The sequence below is a fragment of the Canis lupus genome, chromosome 20, assembly GCF_003254725.2.
Source record: "Canis lupus dingo isolate Sandy chromosome 20, ASM325472v2, whole genome shotgun sequence".
Taxonomy (NCBI): domain Eukaryota; kingdom Metazoa; phylum Chordata; class Mammalia; order Carnivora; family Canidae; genus Canis; species Canis lupus.
In genome coordinates, this window is record NC_064262.1 from 9,260,304 (window position 1) to 9,275,255 (window position 14,952).

The following is a 14,952-nucleotide window of genomic DNA, read 5'->3' on the forward strand; positions in this document are numbered from 1 at the left end:
TCTCCTCCTCCTCTCCATCCATCCATCCATCCATCCATCCATCCGCTTTCCTCTGTGATGTCTTCATGATCAAGCAGGCTTCTCCCAGCGAGTGACAAAGATGACCCCTCAGTGCAAGCTCACTTTCTATCAGTTCAGTGCCTTCTGGTGGAAAATTAACATACCTTTCCCAACATTCCCAGCAAAGCCCCGGGGTTTTTCTGGTTGGCCTGGCTGTGATCATGGGCTCCCATCACTATGGTCAGGTAAACATAATGTTTACTGATTGGCCAGGCCTGTGTCTCATTCCTATGCCTGGGATTGGAGGGTGGTGTCCATTTCTCATGATCCACAGGGACTGAGAACACTGGAGGGGAATTTGGGGATTTCCTGAAACAAAATCAGGAAGCTGTTCCAGAAGGAGGAGGACTGGATGATCCTAGGCAGGGAAAAAACAACAAATGTCCACTGAGGGGGAAGTATCTGGGGGAGAATATGGAGGTGACTCCATTGGCTAGTACTCAAACACCTGGCATACTTCTGCCTGGAAGCTCTTCCTCAGACTTGTTTGACTCCTGTTCTTTTTGGGCTTGGTGCTCAGCTGCTCCCTTTTTCTGGAACATTCTACTCCCACTCCTGCCCTGTTCACCCAGGTAACAGCTACTCTTCCTTCAAGGTTTGGTTTATCTATTTTTATTTTTATTTTATTTTATTTATTTATTTGAAAGAGAGAGAGAGAGTGAGCGTGAGTGGGGGTCAGAGAGGCAGAGGGAGAAGCAGACTCCCTACTGAACAGGGAGCCTGATGCCAGGCTTGATCTCAGGACCCTGGGATCATGACCAGAGCTGAAGGTCAGATACTTAACTGACTGAGCCACCCAGGCACCGTCAAGGTTCAGTTTAGATGATACTTTCTCCAGAAAGCAATCCTTTAGCACCCTATGCTTCCCTCATCATAGCCCTTACTATACCATGTAATAATAGTTTGTAAACTTGTCCATGTCCCTGCTAGAGGGTGTTTTCTGTGTTGGTGGAGACCCTGTCTGTCTCCCTACCTCCAAATATGTTCACCAAGGTCAAAGGCAGTAGAACTGTATCTCCCCCATTTTTTCTCCTTCTCTTTCCTCTGTTCCTTCCATCCAGCCAGCCATTCATCTACTTGTTTACCCACTCACCCATCTGTCCATTCAACCATCTCCCTATCTATCCTTCCATCCATCCATCCATCCATCCATCCATCCATCCATCCATCCTTCCACTCACACCCAGCCAGCTGTCCTTCATTCATTCATGCAAATATATACTGATACTTGCTGGGTACCAGTCTCTGCTTTAGTACAGGGAATATGCTCTTCAGCAAGGTCCTGGCCCTCTGGACATTGCACTTGACTTGCTGTGAGACAGTGAATAGACATGCAAAATGAGTAAATAAGATAGCAATTATAAGTTCTAAAGAGAACGTAGGCCACGCAGAGTGTGGGTGGTTATATTGAAATATGGAAACTCATTTTTCCTTCAAGGATGTTTTGGCATGCATTGGCCCAGGATTTCACCCATACAAAGCTCTTGCATGGCTAGAGATGGCCCTGCCTGCAGGGTAGAGGAAGTGTGCATGAACTCCATTGTTGAGAACCAACTGTCTAACAACTGGGTTCTTGTCTTGCCCTAGCATGTTCCTTTTTTTGATGCTGTCAACTTCTGTATTTCCTTTGGCTTCTTTTCCATTTAAATGAGGGTCTGAAGGAATATGCATATAATACTTCCTTATTTTCATGATCTGAGGATTTGGAAAGATGCAGAAAGCAAAGTGTATGCAGCCAAGAGCAACATGGTTACTATAGCAGCAACACTGTAGCTCAGAAGTCCTAGCTATGTGTCTTGCTCTGTGACTTTGTGCAATTCACTTGCCATTTCTGAGGCTCAGTTTTTTCAATAATGGGTTAATACACCAAGATTTCTGGAGAGCCTTTTGAGAATATGTGAAACTGATCTGTGTCCAAGAACAGTGGTCTCAACTTATTATGTCCTTATAGGGTCCTTCACAGCCTGTGCTAGACTTGTTCCAAGGGATCTCCCTGACAGAGTCTGGAGGGTTGGAATGTGAACATCCCATTAAGCCAGGTGGGTCCCTATAAGGGGTCCTTCAGGGGTGCCAACTTGAAGACTGGGTCTCAGTACTTTGGCCTCAGTTGAACTCCTTCCTACATCCACCTCTGCATCCTTCCCAGCCTCAACCCTGCTGTCAGCCAGTTACCTTAGTCACAACTTACGGAGCACATTCCCATCCACCACTATTCTGGTCTCCAGCAGCTGGCAAAGAGAAGACAAGTCTCTGCCACTGTTACTCAGCAAGTTTGAGGGGAGGGTTGAGTCTCAAAACCAGGTCTCCTGAGTCCCTGTGGGATAGTGGATCATCCTTATTTTGTGGTTTCTACTTCTGTAAAGCAGGGATCATGTGGTGATTATGTGGTGTCTACCTCCTAGGGTTTTTGTGAGAAATAAAAGAGTTAATATATATATAGTGCTTAGAAAAAGGCTAGGCATGTAAGTGTTCAGTGAATGTTAGCTGCTATTATCATTATTGTTATCATACTGCCTCCCAGGGTTGGGGTACAGACTAACTGAAATGCTCTTTGGGGGTAATAAAAAAAAGATGTTTGCAAATTCTCAAGTAATTGATAAGTTTAAATATTATTTAATACATCCTGGGCTGGCAATATTGAGCAGACTGTTCTAAGCTGTTGAGCTAAGGACCTTTCATGCTAAAGCCTGTGTTTCAGGTAATTAAAGCAAACATCTGGAGGATTCTGGATGTAGTTAGACTCATTTCTAACAGGCCCCCTTGGTGAACTCTTTTGTGGCAGCTGTCTGACCTAAGTCACCCTAGGCAATCAAGTTCACTGTTATTCTTAGGATCTGGAATTACCAATTGGATCCCTGAGAGTTGGGCCCCAGGGCCCTCTGGCCATGTTCTTCAAGCTTGGGACTTTTGCAACTCAGTTCAGAGAATGTAATGGGAAGTTTGGTTTGTTGCAGAATAAGAAGAGTACTGTGTGGTTTGAGTGAAAAACTAGGCAAAGGGAAATGCGGGAGGCTGAGAACACCCAGCTGGGATGCTGACCTTGAGTGAATAGATGGATGGATGCATGGATGATTGGACAGGAAGATCTAATTGCAAATAGAATGCTCTCTCTTCCTCTGAACCGCTCAACACAGATGATAGATTTGTGGTGAGATAAGCAGACCTCAGCAGCTGAAACAGAAAACGTGGCTTTAGTGGGAATCATTGAACCCAGAAAGGGATGAGTCCAGAAATGAACACCACCAGCATCATGGTAGAAAGGCAGAGAAACCAGTGGTGCCCATGAATGTGGAGGAAAAGAGAAAAGCTTTGAGAATGGAAAGGCAGGGGCCTGGGAGACAGACATCAGCCAGCATTCCCAAGTCAGCCACTTGGTGTTGCAGGAGCCCTGGCGTAAAGGTGGTGGAAAAATTGGCAATTGCTTTAGTTACCTGCAGTCGTTCCTTGTGGCCGCTAGATGTCGAGAACACATCAATCGGCACCCTTTTTGGTCCATTGAGTTCGGAGATAAGCTTAGTGGAACTGGAATAAGGAGTGGATGAAATCACTGAGAATGGCATCTCTAGAGGCTTTAGGGCAACTCAAAAAAGCAAACATGGGTGGAATGCAGGTAAGAGGTCTTTTCACCATGACCGATGAAGAAAAGTTTATTGCATTTTTAATTCATTTATTGTTTTGAAATTTGAGGAAGTTCTCAAGATGTAAGGGGAAGGGAGAAGGAACAGGGTATAGAATAAAATTTTGCATATTAGCTAATGTTCTTTAGAATTTATAAGCATTTTCCTGAAGTCAAGTGAGTAAATTCAAGGTTCTCAAACCCTCAGCCCAAATCAGGCAGCGGCGGAGGTGGTGGTGGTGGTGGTAGTGGCAGCTGATATCTACATGGCTCTTACTATGAGGCAGGTGTTGTTCTCAGCACTTTACCTGAATTGACTCATTTAGTTTTCACAGCAAATCTATGAGGTAGGTGCCATGGTTATCCCCATTTTACAGATGGAAATGGAGAGGTTCTATGACTTGCCCGAGGTCACACAGCTGGTAAGTGGTATCATCAAGATTCAGCCCAGACATTTGAATCAGAGTTCATACTCTACAGTACCTGCTTCCTCCATTAACTCCTGGCCTATGGCAAAGAGGACTTTCTGTGCAACAGAGCAATGCTGTGATTTAATGTAATAATTACAGAAGAATCCTTCATTGTAATAAACTCACTTCACAGGACTTCATATGAGAATGAATAAGGTTATAGTGCTGGCCAGAAATTTGTTCCAAGTTCCCGGACTTAAAGGGCCCCACTAGGTAGGAGCATATCCCATCCTCACATAGAAACCTCTACTCTATAGTTGCTATAGCTATCCAAACAACAGGAGAAGAGAACAAACAAGGTTCAGGAGTCATGGATTCCAGAAACTTCTTGTGTTTTATAGCACAGAAAAATGATCATAAGCTATTGCACAGGAAAGGTGTATGCCCGGTTGGGGACCAGGAGATAGAGCCCTGTTGGTGGGGACTGCCCTACTTGCTCCAAGGCTGCCCAAACTGTTCATACCTGCTGCAAAAATGGTATTGAATTATGGAAACAGTATGATATGGTAGAAAGAGCGATGGATTAAAAGTCAGACCAGATTTCTAATTTGGTCAAATGTACACTTCCTATGACCCTCCATTCCATTCCTAGGTATTTACCTGAGAGAAACGAAAACATATGTCCATACAAAGAATTATACCTGGCCTTTTTTAGCAGCTTTATTCATAATAGACCAAAACTGTGAACAACCCAAGTAACTATTAGCATACGAATAAATAGACAAATACTGATACAGATCTCCAGTGGAATACTACTCAGCAGTAAAAAAGAACTGATAAAACATGAGAGAATCTCAGATAAATCATGCTGAGCAAAAGAGGGCAGACCCCAAAGAATTTATATGCCTTGGTTCCATGTATATAAAGTTCTAGAACACACGAAACTCAACTACAGCGACAGAAAGCAAATCAGTGATTGTCTGGGGCTGGGAGATGGCATAGGGATCTATTGCAGCGGGGTGTGAGGGCCCTTTGTGGTGTAGTGGAATTGTTCTGTAGCTTGATTGTGGTGTTGGCCCCACGGATGCAAAGTTTGGAGATTACACTGATAATGTTGTGCCATCATAGATAAGCCATTTTGCTCTTCTGGGCCCCAGTTTCCCTATTTGTAAAATTTGGATTAGATGACATCTAGGATTTCTTCTGTCTCAAAAACTCCCTTGTTATAACAATATTGGACTTTTGCTATGGAAGTGGAAGAGCCAAGTGTGGTTTGCTTTGTGGGAATTCATTGTATAGCCAAGGATGAGTTTATTTCAGAAAGCACAGAATAGCAATTAGTATATCCAGTAATACTCCTTCTGGGGACAGAGCCATTTGCAGGCCAGTAAGGAAACAGCTGAGAAAATGATTTGCACGTTCCCAGGGCAGTTCCATGAGTACCTGAGGAGGGGCTTTCCCATTGACTTTGGGGAGAGGGGGTGAGGGACAAGAGTCATGGCTGCTGGCAGGGCAAAAGGGGGCAGCTGAGGGAGGGCCAAGTATGTCTTATCCCCTCTGAGACGCCCCAAATGTGCGGGGGCTTTTAAATTTCCTCCTTACTAGTCCATTCCTGGCATTCAGTAAGGATGTCATGATGTTGCTAAAGATGATAATGGCAGTGAAGCCTCTACTGAGGATGATCATCATTTCCAGTCCCCAGAGTTGGTGCTAAAGTAAAGAACCACAGGGAGCTTGGAGTGTGTGGAAGGAAGAGGATAGGGTGTGGCTTCCTGGCACACAGAACCTGAATGGGGCTGGGAGCCCAGGGGGCCGCGTGCTGGGCTGTGCAGGCTGCTGATTTCCTGCCCCTGTGCATCCCCAGGTCATGAAAACCTACCACATGTACCATGCTGAGAGTATCAGTGCAGAAAGCAAACTGAAGGAGGCCGAGAAGCAGGAGGAGAAGCAGTTCAACAAATCAGGAGACCTCAGCATGAACCTGCTCCGGCACGAGGACCGGCCCCAGCGCCGCAGCTCTGTGAAGAAGATTGAGAAGATGAAGGAGAAGGTGAGTGAGGGCCTAGGAGAAACTGAGGGGCATGCTCCCTCTGGACAGCCTCAACTTTCCCGTTCTGCACCCTGAGGGGTAAGGGATAGAAGCATGGTGCCAGCATGCACTGTCTTGGAGGTCAGTGTCATGAAGGAGGCAGGGCTGTCCATGCCTCACTAGCATTTATTAGGCCTGGCCTTGTGCCAGGATCAACAGGCAGGGAAAGCGCTCAGCTGACAAGAGAGCTGAACTGTGACAAGACTCAACGCCCAGCCAGCATATTCTCAAATGGACAGGAATTACCAGGCAATTTGTGGGGGTGGGGCTTGCTCAGGAGGGTCATATTGGTGGCCGGAGGCTGGTTGGGGCTGAGCATGTCCCAATAAGAGGGAACAGCACTGGGCTACCAATGAGCACCTGGGAACCCGATAAAGAACCCATTCCAAAATGCCACTGGCAAGCCAAAAATGGGAGATTTAGAATCACTGTGTATTATTGGTGCTGGGGAAGTGCTTTAGTAGGGCACAGAGGGATGAGTGCTAGTTTTGGAATCAGACAATCTGGGTTTTTAAAATGCCACATTTACAGTACTTCTCTGAGCGTCAGCTTTAAAATCTGACAGCGATGGCAAATGACTCCTCTCTCAAGCCAACTGTGATCAGTTGGTAGTAACTGCCCAAAACTCTGTTGAAGATTGTGAAGCCTCCTCCAGGCATTAGTTAAAAACAGTGCTGCAATCAATTGATGATGCCTGCGATGGCCAGGGAATTTAGAGGGGCGGTGTACATGCTTTTGTTATCTTAGACTAGATTACTTCTCAGGTTTCTTTCTTTGTAAAAGCTATTATTTTCTTTTGAATTCTCTGCATTTATTCATTCCATGCAATCGCTAAACATTTCCTGAGCTCTTTCCCTGTGCCAAACATCACACCACGTATTTATTTGGGCTTCTATGAGTCTCATTCTATGATTACATGATCCTGCAGCTTAAAAATGTTAGGAGATTGAGTGGAAACAGAATTCACCAGGGCCTGGATGAGCTGAAAAAGTAACCATAGGCAAATAAAATAAGGTTCCAGGATAATTTCCAAAGGCAAAGAAAAGCATGCTTCCAATAGACAGGGGCCCAATTAAAAAAAATGGGTAAAGAATTTGAATAGACATTTCTCTGAAGAACTTACATGAGTGGCCAGTGAGCACATGAAAAGATGACTCAGCATCATTAGACATTAAGAAAATACAAATCCAAACCCCAGTGAGATACCGCCTCATAACCACTAGGATGGCTAAAATAAAAAAGGCAGACAATCACAAGTGTTAATGAGGTTGCAGAAGAATTGGAACCCTTATATGTTGCTGGAGGGAACATAAATGGTTCACCCACTTTGGAGAACAATCTGTGAGCTGCTCAAAATGTTGAACAAAAAGTTATCATATGACTCAATAATTCTACTCATATGTGTCCACCAAGAGAAATGAAAACATACATCCATACAGAAACCTGCACATGAATGTCCCTAGCAGCATTATTCATAATAGCCAAAAGGTAGAAACAAACCAAATGTCCATCAACTGGTGAATGGATGAATAAAATGTAATCTAATGATGTGATGGAATATTATTCAGCCATGAAAAGGAGTAGGGTAATGATATATACTCCAACACGATGTACCTTGAAAACAGTGTGCTAAGTAAAAGAAACCAGTCACAATATTGTGTGATTCTAATTATAGGAAATGTCCAGAATAGACAAATCCATAGAGACAGACAGTAGATTATTTATTGCCAGGAGCTGGGGCAGAGGAGAAGGAGAGTGATTGCTAATGGGCATAGGGTTTCTTATTGGGTTGCCAAAAATATTCTAACTTTAGATGGTGGTGATCATTGTACAACTCTGTGAATATACTATAAAAAAATAAATAAAAATAAGACAGGTAGGCAGGGAATTACAAAACTACAACATGGGGGATAAATAGAGGGGAAGAGATACCACCAGCCAGAAGTCTGGAGAGTTAAGTTCAGAGTGATATGCTAATTAGTCTTTTGGCTTTTGGACAAGCCACTTTGTTTTTTAAGTAATCTCCATACCCAACGTGGGGCTCGAACTCGTGACCCTGACATTAAGACTCACATACTCTACTAACTGAGCCAGACAGGTGCCCCCAAGTCATTTCTTCTTGGTTTTCATTTTCTCATCTGTAAAATGGGTGAATTAAACTAAGATACCTTTAATATCTTTTCTAGGTATAAAATTTTATGAATCCATGAAGGGCTGAAAGTGGTCTGAGGGTCATAGTAGCCCCTGAAAATGGGTGAGGAGTATCAGTTTTGCGTGCTTCAGGCCCAGTGATGAATAGGGTAGATCAAGTCCCTGACTTCATAGAATTTACTTTCTAGTGGTGGACACCAAAAACCAGCGAGTAAACAAAGAGGTAAAAAATATAATTTCAGGTGGTAAAAAATGCTTATGAAGAAAAAAATAGAGCAACCAAGATGTCCTTCAGTACATGAATGGACAAGTAAACTGTGGTGCATCCAGACAATGGAATGTTATTCAGTGCTATAAAGAAATGAGCCAGCAAGCCCTGAGAAGACATGGAGGAGCCTTAGATGCATATCACTAAGTGAAAGAAGCCAATCTGAAAAGGCCATATACTTTACGATTCCAACTATATGACATTCTGGAAAAAGGCGAAACTACGGAGACAGGAAAAAGATCAGTGGTTGCCAGGGGTTAGGTGGCAGGGAGGGATGCATAGATAGCACAGAGTATGTGTAAGGGAGGAAAACTACCCTGTTTGATATTATAATGATGGATATATATCATTATACGTTTGCCTAAACCCATAGAGTATAAAATACCAAGAGTGAGCTCTAGTGTCAACTCTGGACTCTGGGTGACTATGATGTGTCCCTGTAGGTTTATCAATTGTAACAGATGTACAGTGTGGTGGGGGATGTTGATAACAGGGGAGGCTCTGCATGTGTGGGGGCATATGGGAAATCTCTGTACTTTCCTTTTAAATTTGCTATGAACCTAAAACTGCTCTAAAAACATAATATTTAAAAAAGTGATTTAAAATGAGAATAATCACTAAAAACTAAGCAAAGACTAAATAGATGAAAAACATAGAGCAGGGCAAGGGAATGCAGGGGGAGGGGCACTGCAGATGCTGAAGACTCATTTCCAGATGAGGTTGTCATCAGAGGACGCTCTGACCACATGACCTTGGATAAGGACCTGAAGGACATGAAGAAGCAGGCCACCTAGGGACTTGCGAGGATGGCTCGCCAGGCAGAGGGAATGAGTCTGAAGGCCTAGAGGCAGGAGTGAACTTGGCCTCTTAAGGGAAGGACAGAGGCAGTTGGGCAATGAAGAGGGTGCGAGAGAGGGACGAGGGGCAGGTCAGTGCCTCAGCTCTCACCTCTGCTCTGTTCTTCTTCCAGAGGCAGGCTAAGTATTCTGAGAACAAGCTGAAATGCACAAAGGCCCGAAATGACTACTTGCTGAATCTGGCGGCCACCAATGCAGCTATCAGCAAATACTACATCCACGATGTCTCTGACCTAATCGACGTGAGCACCTGGGCAGTCTGGGACCGAACAGGGCCCCACACCCATGCTGGCCCTTGTCTGTAGCTGATGAGCATGTCCCTTGAGCCCTGATGGAGGGAAAGGGCAAAGGGCATTTGGGGCCTGGGAGATGGTTTCTCTGTCCACAGGTGGGAGTGGGCCTCTGGCAGCCCCTATATGGCTGGGTCAGGTAGGCATATATTCAACCTGCACCAGCCTCCTCTACACCAGGCCCTTTGCTGAGTTTGCGGGCACAGAGGTGATGGTACACAGTTCATGCCCTGGGTAGTCTCCTAGGGCGGTACAGATGTTTATATCTTTAGGGGATATTCTTGTGGGAAGAATGTGGCAGTTTTAGCAAAAGGACTGACTCCCAAGTACCAGCTGTGTGGGTCACGCCGGAGGGACTGGAGGTCTGGGCTTGGAGAAAGAACATCATGAGTGGCATCATCACGGAGAGCGTCTGTCTCATTTGTGTTGGAGCTGGGACTGCTTCCTGTGTCCCGCCCATCCCACGCAGACGGGGATCTGGCCTGCAGATGCTCAGGAAAGGTTCCCTACTGATGGATGGATCCTTTTCCTCTGGCTCTGTTGTGTCCCGTCAGGGAGTCACAGGGTCACCGCTTTCCCATGGCTGCAGAAGGCACCCATTGCCACCATCCCCAGGAGAGGGAGCTAGCTGCCAGCCCTGCCTGTGCCTTCCCACACCTGAGGCCAGACCCCTCCTCTTGCTCACAACTTTTCACTCTTTCCAGTCCTCTCCTTTCTTCATTTACCACATTTTTATTGAGCACCTACTAGTCGTAGGTCTTGAGGTCCAGGAGTGGACACGAGCCTATGGGTCTGCCCTTCTGTAGCTGACCGTGCATAACCCTGAAACATGAATAGGCAACTGCAAAGCCAAGTGGCAGGTGTCCCAGTGAGGGAGGTGGAAGGAGATGTGGACCCCCAGAGGAGGGACATGTGACATAAACTCTGAGTGGGGGAGCATTAAGGAAGACTTCCTGGAGGAAGTGACCTCAAAACTGAAACCTGAAGGAAGAATATTTAGGCAGTAGGCCAGGCAGAGGGAATACATGTGTGAAGAAGGCCTAGAGATGAGAAAGAATGGGATGAGTTTGGGGAGCTAAGAGAAATTCTGCTACTGCTCAAATCACAATCCCCAGGTCCCTCTGCGGGCATTGGGGGTGATTTGTGCAGTAAGATTCCCAAGTGCACAAGGGCCTCCAGGATGAAAGAGTTGGCTGTGGAATGGGAGATAATCTTAAGTCACCGTGATGGGAAGGGGAATGCCAGCCCCCCACCTCCAGTGATAGCCCGTATCCTCACCCTTCTGTTGTGTTCCTCTCTCCAAGTGCTGTGATTTGGGCTTTCATGCCAGCCTGGCCCGCACCTTCCGGACCTACCTCTCAGCCGAGTACAACCTGGAGACCTCTCGCCACGAGGGGTTGGATGTCATCGAGAATGCGGTGGACAACCTGGATTCCCGAAGTGACAAGCATACTGTCATGGACATGTGCAACCAGGTCTTCTGTCCTCCGCTTAAGTTTGAGTTCCAGCCCCACATGGGGGATGAGGTAGGTTTCTCCCCGGAGCCCAGGCTTGAGGCTGTTTACACTTGTTCCCTCCACATGCTCCTGGGACATCAGTGGGAGGGGGAAGGTCAGGCCCCGTTCCATGTGCAGGACATTTATCTGAGAGGCCTGGGGTCAAGTTCTTGGTCCAGGGGATGCCCAGCTGAGGGTTTTACCACTAATATCCTAACTTTGCTGGCTGAAGTCTCCCGCCTGCCAAACGGCAGGACCTTAGCTCTCCTTCACATCCTTCCCAGTTCTGTGTAGATCCCAAGGGAGTCCCACATGGCCACGCAAGCATCTCCCACTCTTCCCTCGGGTGACCTCAGGTTATGGGAAACTGGGATTAATCCACACTGGCTGGCAGGCTGGCCGGGACACTGTCCTCTGGCACAGGAACCATGCTCCCTTCAATGCTTGTGCTGCTCAGCTCCTTACCATGCTCTGGAATAAATAAGTACATGGGGGGTGGCACTTGTTACTGGCCACAGAGCAGTTATTGGTTACTCCATTTGTACAAAGTCCCTTATGCGAAAAGCTCCTTGAACTTTTTCCTTTACATCCTTCCCTACTTTCTTCATTTGCAAAAGAGGGCTTCCCCACAGCTTCTGGCCTATCCCTCAGCCGTTGCATCCTGCCCTTTGGCCCATCATCTGGACCTGAAAATTCTGGGCTCCCAGTTACCACTGGTGACTGCCTAATTAGTGGGAAATAACTAGGAAATCATGGAGCCCTACTGTCCCTTAGGATCTTACCTGACTCACGCAGGGCAGCCCAGCCCATGGGGTAGTAGCAGAGCCCTGGGTGGAGTAGGTGTCAGGAGAATAGTATTTCCTTCTCCCCTTCCCCCGTGCACCCCATGAGAGTGCTCCTGCCTCCCTGAGGCACCTCCTGCCCGGGAATTGGAGCCCTCCAGTGATTGTTTCCATTCACTGTTCCTTTCATTGGCTTCTGTTAGGCAGTTGCTTTCTTACCACAAACCCCTGCCTTGAAATTAACTAGTCTCACTTAATGAGCTCACCTGAAAGCTCTTAGTAAACCCTCAAGGGCTGCACAAATCTAGACCATGACTGAGAGGCCACATCTTGCCTTTGGCATAGAAAGACCCCCAGTTCCCATCTGGTGTTGCCGGGTGCAAGCCTGTTTCCCCGACTGCTGATAGGGACATTAGTGATGGCCCCTGGTCCCGGCTTGCACAGGTGATGAGAGCACTGGGCAACCACAGGCACTGGCTGTCCTTTTGCAGGTGTGCCAGGTCAGTGCACAGCAACCTGTCCAGACGGAATTGCTCATGCGGTACCACCAGCTGCAGTCCAGACTGGCCACTCTCAAGATAGAGAATGAGGAGGTGAGTGGGTCCCTCTGCCCCACAACAAATTTCCTTATGAAGGCCCCGCTGGTGCTGGAACTCTGGCTGTGGAACACTTAAGAAATTAGTGTTCATCTGTAAAATGGAATATTACATGACTGGGGGTGCCTGGGTGGCTCAGTGGGTTAAGCATCTGACTGCTGCTTTCAGCTCAGGTCATGATCTCATGGGTCGTGAGGTGGGACCCTGCATTGGGCCCCATGCTGGGCGTGAAGCCTGCTGAAGATGCTCTTTCTCCCTCTTAATCTGCCCCTCCCCCACTCTCACCCTCTCTGCCTCTTTCTCTAAAGTAAATAATTTTTTGTTAAAGATGGATTATTACATGACCATTAAAACTGGGCACACCAAGAATCTTCAATGGCTTGGGTGGGGGATGCTCATAAGATGTTAAAGAAAAACAAACGAGAAATAGAACTCTGTTCAGTATTCTCTTAAGTATGGTAAACTAGAGCAGAGTTCTATTTCACAGTGTGTATCTGTGTTTATTCACGAGAAAAAAGCCTGGAAGGAAATACTTTGAAATGTTAATTGTGGTTATAGCTGGGTAGAGGAATTACAGGTGATTTGTTTTCTTCTTATGCTTTTCTCTATTATCTGCATTAAGTTTATGTTACTTTTTATCATCAAAGAGAGTTATAGGTATTTTAAAATACACAGTGAAATAACCCAGGGCACACTGAATGTGTCATGGATTCTGAGCTCCGAGGAACTACCTACCGCCTTTACGCCTCCCATAAAGCGGTGACAGGATCACCACTGGGAGTATGCAAATGGAAGCACCAACTGTGGTGGTTTTATTTTGATGTGGACTGAGGAAGCCAAATGGGAAACATCCTATTCCAGCCTGGATACCTCCATGCGGGGAAGAGGTCAATCAACCGAAGGCTCCTGGACAAAGGACACCAGGATGTGGGGAATGTTACCTAAAATCTTGGGCAGGTTTATCTGAGGTTTAACTGAGGAGTGCAGTCATAGCTGGAGATGGGGAGTCATGGTCCCCATCTTCATATCTCAAGAGCACTGTCCTGGGCAGAGAGGGCTGGTTTGCTCTGTGTCTCCACAAAGGACAGAACTAGGAGAGACATAAGACAGATTGTCACCCAGGATAATAATGAATCAAAGCTGTCCCTGGGGGGAGATTATACAGAAATGAATTATGTATTTATTTTGCACACCTGAGGAGAGAGAGGAGCTGAAAAAAGTGTTTGTGTCCTACATCCTCCCCCGAAGCTTCTTCAGTTGTTTACATCAAACAGTCTATGTGCAACAATGTTGATGGGGTCTAAATTGGAAATTAGGGCCCCAGAGAGAATGAGGCAAATGTTCCTCTGTATAGGCCGTTTATAGCTATGGAAATGCTTAAATTTTTTTTTAAAGAATGAATTATTTAAAAAAAAATTTTTATTTATTCACGAGAGACACATGGAGAGAGGCAGAAACATAGGCAGAAGGAGAAGCAGGCTCCTCACAGGGAGCCCGATGCAGGACTTGACCCCGGACCCTGGGATCACGCCCTGAGCCAAAGGCAGACACTCAACCACTGAGCCACCCAGGCATCCTGGAAATGCTTAATTTTGAACCTGAACTTCTGTTAGGCTGTCTTAGAAAAAAACTGATCTGTTCATTTATACATTCAACAAATATTCATTCAACCAATATTTATTCAAGTATTTATTTATTCAAGCACCTATTATGCTGTAAATACTGTGCTAGATGCAGAGTAAAATGAGTGAACAAGACACCCTAGTACCTCCTCTCATGGAGATTATGTTCTAGTGAGGAAAAATAGATAAGACATGAAAGCAAAGCAACTAACAAATGAATGAGTATGCAAAATATCAAATGATGATGTGCTCTAAGGAAGAGTAGTCAGAGGCCTCTGATGTCACCAGGAGGTGATATTTGAGTTGAGATCTGAGTAACAAGAAAGACTTCAAGTGACAATAATTTAACAACAAATATAGAGGCAATTTCTCCCCTGTTTTTTTTAATATTTTATTTATTTATTCATGAAAGACACAGGTAGAGAGAGAGTCAGAGACACAGGCAGAGCGAGAAGCAGGCTCCATGCAGGGAGCCCGACGTGGGACTCAATCCCGGGACCCCGGGGTCACGCCCTGGGCCGAAGGCAGCGCTAAACCGCTGAGCCACCCAGGCTGCCCTCTCCCCTGTTTTTGGAGTGATCCTCCATCACAGTATAGGGCACAAGTCAGTGAAGGGATGTTGTGAGGTCAGGGCTCCTGCACTCTGCCTATGTAGCCTTCCCTGGGTCCCACTTGACTTCAGGAGAGAAGTTGGAGTCCTGGAGGACTGGTTCAG

General features: G+C 46.0%; 1 protein-coding gene across 7 annotated transcripts in view; it reads left to right on the forward strand.

Moving 5' to 3' along the window:
• SRGAP3 (SLIT-ROBO Rho GTPase activating protein 3) overlaps positions 1–14,952 on the forward strand; it is a 253,258-nt gene that overhangs the window by 170,302 nt on the left and 68,004 nt on the right. For all 7 annotated transcript variants that reach the window (XR_003138371.3, XM_049098635.1, XM_025450903.3 and 4 more), the window contains exons 5-8: positions 5,951–6,136; positions 9,565–9,693; positions 11,046–11,267; positions 12,511–12,612. Coding sequence is in view for 6 of the 7 variants with exons in the window: in XM_049098635.1 (XP_048954592.1) it covers positions 5,951–6,136; positions 9,565–9,693; positions 11,046–11,267; positions 12,511–12,612 (639 nt within the window). In the remaining variant the exon portion in view is untranslated. The remainder of the gene's footprint in view (positions 1–5,950; positions 6,137–9,564; positions 9,694–11,045; positions 11,268–12,510; positions 12,613–14,952) is intronic.